The sequence below is a fragment of the Ostrinia furnacalis genome, unplaced genomic scaffold (genome assembly GCF_004193835.3).
Source record: "Ostrinia furnacalis isolate ACB-3 unplaced genomic scaffold, ASM419383v2 OfSCF2704, whole genome shotgun sequence".
Lineage (NCBI taxonomy): Eukaryota > Metazoa > Arthropoda > Insecta > Lepidoptera > Crambidae > Ostrinia > Ostrinia furnacalis.
Window position 1 is genome coordinate 26,266 of NW_021132943.1, and position 8,915 is coordinate 35,180.

The 8,915-nt window shown below is 34.7% G+C and overlaps 1 protein-coding gene across 1 annotated transcript; it reads right to left on the reverse strand.

Moving 5' to 3' along the window:
* Positions 1 to 4,734: 4,734 nt before the first annotated feature.
* Positions 4,735 to 6,113, reverse strand: serpin-14 (serine protease inhibitor 14). The gene has a single exon (XM_028309357.1). The coding sequence runs from the start codon at positions 6,061 to 6,063 to the stop codon at positions 4,834 to 4,836; it is 1,230 nt and encodes a 409-aa protein (XP_028165158.1). The 5' UTR covers positions 6,064 to 6,113; the 3' UTR covers positions 4,735 to 4,833.
* Positions 6,114 to 8,915: the final 2,802 nt, after the last annotated feature.

The following is an 8,915-nucleotide window of genomic DNA, read 5'->3' on the forward strand; positions in this document are numbered from 1 at the left end:
GAGTAGGCGCACACCGTTGATTTTTCGTCGGCCGATAGTTTAGTCGGGCAGTTGATCAGTATGGGCATGTATGGGAGTGCGCACACTACGCCGATTCGATTTGGCCGATTCTTCATACAATTTAAAATCGGGCACAACTATCGGCCAACTAAAAATCAATGGTGTGCGCCTACTCTTAATGAATTTTTTCAAATGTTCAAAGAAGAAGTGAGTTCAGTTACATATCAATCTATGTTTAACTATGTTATAATGTATTAGCTATGTTTTAAGTTAATAATATCAGAGTGCTAGATAATCTATAGTACAAAATTGTTACATAGAATAAATTAATTAGGCCATATTTTAATAAAACTTATAGTTATAAACTTGTTACTAAAATTTGAATATATTCTGTTATACAATTTAAATAAAGTTAATGGTATTTTAGTAAAACTGGCACTAATAAATTGGCAAATTTTTAATTAATACGTTAAACATGTATTTTAAATGTATATTATGTGAATAAATGTAAATTAAATGCAATTATATACAATTTATCTGTGTCAGTTTCTCTGCATATAATAAATGTTTTATAGATTTTAGTGCATTTAGTTTAGGTATCAATATTAGCTATTTTTATGTGTTACGTATCACTAATGTATTCTGATGCATTTTATTGATCTTTGTAGTTATCTTTGACCATAAAATAAATATTATCGTCAATTTTATTATTCTTATGAATATAATTATGAGATTCATCATCATCAAGTCATTTATTTTCCACTGCAGGCAAATGGTGGATTTGGCTTACACTCCCCACATGGATATTTCATATTTCCTGGGTAAAAAATTGATAATGTATTTGACGGACTAAAATTGTTTTTTAGGAAACTAGCCGATTCCTGATAATCACGTAATTTTCCCCATACTATAGTTCCCTCTTACGGTGGCTCTATCTTAAAGATTCTTCTTCTTATTCGTTACGCTCTTGGCAGAGCGGTCGTGGTCACGTTGAGGCGTTGTTCACATCGGTTGTAGAGGCGGATACAACTCTCCGCACGATCTCCCGCCATCTCTCTCTGTTGGCAGACTGTCTGGTGCAGTCACATACGCCGACTCCCACTGCCGATTTCCGATCTTAAAGATTACAAATTACTAATAATCCCGTTAACCCCTCAAGCTAATCTAAAAGGCTTGAGTAGTGTAGGTTCACCACAATAACGGATGGGTTGGGACTACCACCTCTGTTAAAAGATTGAAAACCGTTATCTAAATTGTTTATAATTTAGATACCACAAGCGTTTCATGGCTCATACTTCATGGAATAAAAAACATAATTATCTTTCTTAACGGGTAATTTTGTTCGCTTATATTTTTTTATGGGACAGGAGGCAAAAGAGTAGACGGATCACCTAATGGTAAGTGATTACCTTCGCCCATAGACACTTATGCTTATGCTTTAAGCAGAAGTCAAATTGATTACTTTGCAAACTCTACCTTAATGTTATTGAGTTCAATTTTCTGATGTAATGCTTCTTCTTCTCAGCAATGGCCCATTTATTGTCCCAAAGCAGTGGTAGGATTAATACTGGGACTTGTAAAAGTGCTTTTTAAAAGCCTATTTGGAAAAATCAATAAGTTTTTGAGTTTTTTTTTATCAAATAAAATCTTTTTCTTTTTTTAATGACAATGACTATGCTTCGGGCATCACGATTTCGCCAATGTCACATGTACAGACTCATTAAATACATTAATTGAAAGTGAATTGCAAAATCGAAGTTTCGGCTCATGTAACTACAAATGTGAACATTGCAATCACGTATAACTTCCGCATTAGTATGTTTATCGTCTAACATTTGCGGGCATTTATTGTGCTTTGATTTAAAGCCTGGTGCTCGAGTGGTTAATAGATGTATCTAATGAGAGTCGTAAACGACGCTTTATGTGATTTGAATTTCCTAGAACACTTATTGGTTCTTGATTCATTTTGAACATTAAATTCTTGACATATTTTAAGGAGTTGCCACACTGGATTCGTTCTGCGGTCTGGTCAAAGTGAACGCAGCCCGCATTATGTATGAACAACATTATCGGTCTCTACATTTTGTATTGATGCGATCTGCCCGTGCGGGCACGAGTAAAGAACGCAAACTGCGTCGCTGACAGATTGCCTTGCACTGAAAAAAACAGTTTGGTTACTGCTTACACAAATGAGTGACTTGTGAACTACAGGTTACTACTAACTAGGTACTATGGTTATGAGGAACAAAATTTTGTGTAAAAAATAAACTATTTTGTAGTGAGCTAAACCTGGTTTGCTTATAGGTTAACACTCAGTTCGCAAATCACTCATTTGACGACGAAACATTTTGTAAGCAGTAACATTTTTTTCAGTGTGTCATGACTGCTAACAGATTGTCTTGGCTCTGATCGACAATGTTGTTCATACATGATGCGGACTGCGTTCATTTTGACTTGAACGCTGCCCGCAGAACATCCAGTGTGGCAAATCCTTTAATATGTCAGCGTCATATACTCGTAAATAAGATTGTGCTATGGCACAGTTACTCGTAAACGGTTATCATAAAAAGGTCAAATTAAAAGTTTAAAAACAGGAACGGTAATTAAATAAATTATCTGATGTTCCATTTAGAAACAACGTTGAAGTTCTAATCGATTCTATGACCTAATTTTATTAATTTTGTAAATTAGTGTTTTAAGTCCTTATCGAAAAATAGAAAAGTAGTAACTTAAGTAGGTACCATAGTATTTGTTAATCATTTAGCCCTTTTTTTGGTGGAATGATATGTAAACTTTTATTTTTAACCATCCGAATTGAAAAGAATACGAAATACCTAATGAAAACGTTATTTTTTAAGATATTATGCGTTTTAATGTCATATTTTATTTTACAATGGAGAAATAAGTAATTGGGGTGCATAATTACAATCTACATCCCATAAAATTGATTGGATTTTTTATTTATGACAAATTAAAATAAAATTTAATTATTTCATTACTTAAATTAAAGATCAATAAATTAGTTTTCCAACGAAGATAAAAGATTAATCAACGCTAATGGTGATTATCTTATATTTTATTGCCCCATCAATTACATAACATAATTAACATAGAGTTCTAGATTTGGCAATTTTTAAATTTATTATTTCATAAAAATTACAGAAACAGATATGGAGTACAGTATTATTTCATTTTTGAACCAAATGTAGGTAACTAAATGTAAACAATCCAAATGTAGGTCATTAAACAGATCAATGTCAATTTTGTTATATTGATTTCACACATTACTCGTTTATGAATTATGAAATCATTTATGGCAAGGAATGTTGATGATATTTGCAGTAAAATGTATTTTTTCAGAACTTCGTTATTTTATGAGCAATTACAATTTTAAGTGCTGTACTAAATAAAAGTAGCTGTAATAAATAGTATTAAATTGTGAAATTAATGTTCCGCTGAATATATTATTTTGTATTAAAACTTTTGGTTCCAATAGCATAACATTAACAATGTCTCAACAACAACAAGAAGTATGAACCAAATTAAATGCATTGCGCGTAGTGTTAAAGGACATTTTGACACCTAATAATCTATGACTTAGTGCCTTTTATAAATTACTATGTGCCTTACAATTGGTCAACGATGTCAATCAATTTGGCTAGTTTTAATTAAAGATAATTAACATTTTATGTCTGTTATCGGACTCTGTATAATATAGAGTCTGTAATTTTAATTAACGCTGCAATGTTGATTGACATTAAGAATTGGGACAACCTATTGTAATTACTATGTATTAAACTGGGCCATAAAATAAGTTAGTGCAAATTATCAAGTACTAGCTGACCCGGCGAACTTTGTTCCGCCTTAATGGCAATAAATAAGCAGATTTTTTAATTTCGAACGCGATAAAAAGTATCCTATGTCCTTCTCCTGGCTCTAAACTACCTCCCTGACAATTTTCAGCTAAATCGGTTCAGCCGTTCTTGAGTTATAAGTGGTGTAACTAACACGACTTTCTTTTATATATATAGACTAGCTGACCCGGCGAACTTTGTTCCGCATTAATGGCAATAAATAAGCAGACTTTTTTTAAATTTCGAACGGGATAAAAAGTATCCTATGTCCTTCTCCTGGCTCTAAACTACCTCCCTGACAATTTTCAGCTAAATCGGTTCAGCCGTTCTTGAGTTATAAGCGAAGTAACTAACACGACTTTCTTTTATATATATAGAAGATGTAAAATTTAATAACTAAAATGAAAAACTACTGGTTGTTTTATTAACATTATGGATGCAATAAATAATAGAGTATTGAGTATTTTTTAGATATTCGTTTAAGGGAGATTCTGAGGAACCTTTTTTGAACATGCCTTAAATTAAAATTAGGTTGTGTTTGCGATTTTTTTTATTATTAGATCTAGGTCATTTTAACAAAAAAATATCTAATTAGTAAAATAAACAAAAACAACAACAAATAAAGAAATATTGTTGTTTTATTAATATACCTACTTGGATAGGAAACGAATGTCGAATAGTGACCTTTTAGATGTATAAAAGAAATTGTGTATTTTTAAAATAAAACCATCGTCATGCTTATAAATAGTTATTTTAATGTAACAAGTATATTATTACTCAGTCATAGCAATAAAATCAGTAATACTAAACAGTTTAATTATACAGTGATGTAATGCATCGAATTTACAACATTTTCGAATATTGTTTATAATTTTGAGAAACAAAGCCATATGTTTAAGCGAGGCTGTTTTTGTGATACTAGTCATAAGTCAAATGTTAAATTTAAGCATTGTTTAAATAAAAACTTATAAAAAAATGACTACGTTTCATTTGATAATGATAAATCATTCATTCCTAAAGGAATCGAATACATACCACCAAACAGAATAATTTCAGTTTTCTTATCGACTAACATGTACGCGAACGGTTTATTCGCGAAAAATTCTATGGAATTTTTATCTGACACTAAAAACCCTGCTACAGCAGTTTGCACACCTTTTTCTGTTATTTCAATATCTGCTATCTGAGTCATTAAAGATGCGTACAATTTAAAATCAGTAATACCTTTCAAGTTCGCTAAATTTGGATGAAAAACACTTTTCACACCCATGTCATACACCAACTCCGGTATATTGTCAATATCAGAAGTTATCTTAAATTTAGGAATTTTCACGTGCACCAATTTAGGTTTGTTCTTTTTGAACGCGTTAAAAATTGACATTAACCTCACTTTTTGCATCAAGTAAAACACATCGTCATTGTTGCGTAGAGGTAAAAATACGAGCATGGACACTCGGTCGTCAGAGCCACACGGCAATTCCAACACTTTTGCGTTTATTACAGGTATCTCTGCATAATTGAAATAGTCTATGCGAGTCATCATTAACACTTCTCCAGCTTCCTTGCCGGTCCTCGAATAAAAGGGTTCGGAACTCGTGTAAACTGGATCGAAGGGAATTTTCCAATCGCTCTTGTAGTAAGACGTATCAGCCATAAGTATCCCTGGATGAATCTTCGGGTTGAAGTCGTTTGGAGTGAACACTTCCTTTATAACACCGTTGGTCGCATCACTAATCTCTCTGTTTGCCCTCTCAGCAGACAAAGCTGAATTGTAAAAGTCTAACAGCATAACATCCATCGACTTTAGCCTTTCAATCTCTCTAATGAAAGGCTTTTTGATAGCCATCAATCTGTCCAACACGATCAAAGAGCGTCGTTTCGATTCGATCGCCAGCTCCGCGTCCAATCGATTCAGTATCCACCTCCATTTTCTCCTGAAGCACCTATTTTGGTGGTGTCTGGTCACGTTCCTTATTTCCCTCAAAGTCCTCCCATTGGCTCCTTCAGCAAGAGCCAGGAGTTGGAGGTACGTTGAGATCGGCGAAAACACGAAATGGTTATCATTGTCTTGTGCGACTCTATCTAGTAATTTCACTGAGAACTCATATGTTGGTCTTTTTAGTATTAATAAAGCGGATTTAGCACTGCAGTTGTATTTCGCGGCGTATGCGCTCGCGCACATAAGCAAAATTGCCGCGAATTTGATCATCGCGCGAGACAGGCTACCGGCTGCACTGGTGGGATAGGACTGCGGTAAAATCTGTGTACGGATCGCGAGGTCACACGAGTTAGGATACCGTAGGGTTCGATTGGAACCCTTTATGTTTAGATGCATGGTTAGAAAGTTACTTAATTGGATGGGTTTGAAGCTAGAAACTTAGCCTCTTTGCAGGTCAACGGGTCTTTGAAGTGGGTATTAATTATCTTTAAACAAATTGCGTAGAAAATGTTAATAATGTTGTAAAGGATATCTAGGATACGGAAATAGGTTTTTTAATTACTTTTTCGTCATCAAATTTACATTATAGGGGCCATAATTTACCGCCTGTTGTATTCTAAGTATATCTATATAAATAAAAATGAATTGATGTTCGTTAGTCTGATTATAACTCGAGAACAGCTGGGCCGATTGAGCTGATTTTGGTTTTAAAATGTTTGTCGTAGTCCAGGATAGGTCTAAACGGTGAGTAAATACGCGCGCGATATTGTTTTTCTGTGACAGACAAAATTCCACGCGGGCGAAGCCGCGGGCGGAAAGCTAGTTTACAATAAAATAGCATTTTCTGTGCTTTGTATTTACTTTAAAAAGTGGTCTAATTTAATTCGCAAAGTACGGAACCGTTTCGATCAAATACTAGAGCGAACTTCCCAAATTTTTTGCACATATTAGATCGTGAAGCAGTTCTCCTGTTAATATCGTCCAGCCCAAACACCGCAAAGGTTTTTGAACCGTATCCAATTAAAATTAGAGCTGACTATCGTCCAGTTAGAGTGTTAGAAGCGTAACGGTACTATGATAAGGCATGGCAATGCATTCTAGAGTTGCCAAAACAAAAAACGTTTTTTTGAATGCATTAAAACGGTTGCCAAGAGAGTCTTTAATGCTTCAGAGGTGTTCAAAGTTAATGTTTTGGCATAAACTTTGTACCAAAACAAAAAATATAAAGTATCTAAATTTAGCTCCACAGTATTAGGTCAGTACCTCTAGTAGGAAAAACTTTCGAGTTCGTTTCGTTGCGTATTCAAAGTGTCATCGAAAAATTTTGTATGAAAAATTAAACAGCGCCCCCTATATTATAGCCGCCCTAGGGGGCGCTGTTTAATTTTTCATACAAAATTTTTCGATGACACTTTGAATACGCAAACGAAACGAACTCGAAAGTTTTTCGTACTAGAGGTACAGTACGGCTAGCACGAATTCGAATCGTTTGCGTATTCGAAAAGCCATCAAAAGATTTAGTACGAAAACTACAATAGCGCCCTTGTGAACGTGTCGTAAAGTGAACTTAGTATGAGAAATGGTTGCACGAAACCTTTTTGAGAGTCAAAATTGTCAGGATACCGTTTAATTCGAACGACGAAAGATGTTCATGCTAGAGGTACAGTTTGCGATTTTTGCTCGTGCCCGCACGGTCAGATCTCATCAATACAAAATTATTATAAAGACCGATAATGTTGTACACATAATGCGGGCTGCGTTCACTTTGACTTGACCGCAGACCACATCCAGTGTGGCAAATCTTTTTATTTATCAAGTCATGACATTTAATTGACAACCCTATTTAGAATACAATACTAGTATTAAAAGTGAAAGTGAATGTTTGTATGTAATGTGAGTGTATTAAGACTCATTAGGTACTTTCATTTCCTTGCTTTTCTCAGTGGATGACTGAGGGAAAATGCCCGATGGCAATAAGTTCGCCCAGTGTAGTTTCTGAACAATAAAGTTTTAAAATAAATATTTGGTAAATATCAAGAATATGAGTATTTCATGGCTCGCATATTTATTTTTGAAAATTCAGATTTACATAATTCGCTTTTCTTTGAAAATAGGTATAAGTACAAGATGGTTAATAAAAGCTCTATAAAACTAAATCGATGATTGATTTGAAACTTCTCGATAAATTATCGATTATAGACAACTCTACACAGTGTTGATTGATGGTTATGTTGGCGTTTATGCTCTAATTTGTCCATGGTAAATGATACCTACTATACTTGGTAATGTAATTCAATAACACAAGGTTCTGATTGTTCTCTATGGTATTAATTACTCTCAACAACTCGTCTTGATTTTTTCGATTTATAGAATTAGCTTCATTTTCATCATCATCATCATCATCACCAATGTCATCATCATTAGGTCAATTACTGCAGGAACACGACCCTCTCTTATTAGAGCGCTTTCCTACGATGTCATCCCGTTTGTTGCAGGAAGTGTTTTTGCAGAATCTCGTTTAGTAGAGTTTTAATATTAACATTTTCACACGAACATCACATTTGCTGTGTCCCGTAAAAACCGATCCGTTCGAATTTGGAATTCTAATTTCAAACACTTGTGTCACGGTAATACTATAGTATTAGTTGTGTGTTCGTTCGTTCGTTTCAGCCGAAAGACGTCCACTGCTGGACAAAGGCCTCCCCCAAGGATTTCCACAAAGACCGGTCATGCGCCGCTCGCGTCCAGGCACCTCCCGCGACCTTCACCAGATCGTCGGTCCACCTAGTGGGAGGCCTGCCCACTGCTTGTGTGTTCACACGATAGTTAAGTTTTGAGGGGATCCTGCATTTATAAATGGATCCAGAAAAACTGGATTGTTGTAGGGAAGGGCCCTTCTAAAAGTAGTTACATGTACTGAGGATTAGACTTCCCTCCAGTGCGAAAGACAGACGACAAACAAAGATTTAGTTAGACCGAAATAACTTACTTTAACCTTAAAAAAGTAAACGTTAACTATGTTTACTATACTCTACATGCGAAAAGTTCAAGGTGACAACAATAGTATACTTGACCTTGCAGCGCGACAGACGAACTATGTATGTATGTATAAGAATGTAGCA

What these genes read in the sequence shown, in the direction of transcription:
- serpin-14 (XM_028309357.1), bottom strand. Translation starts at nt 6,063, where the DNA reads ATGATCAAATTCGCGGCAATTTTGCTTATGTGCGCGAGCGCATACGCC.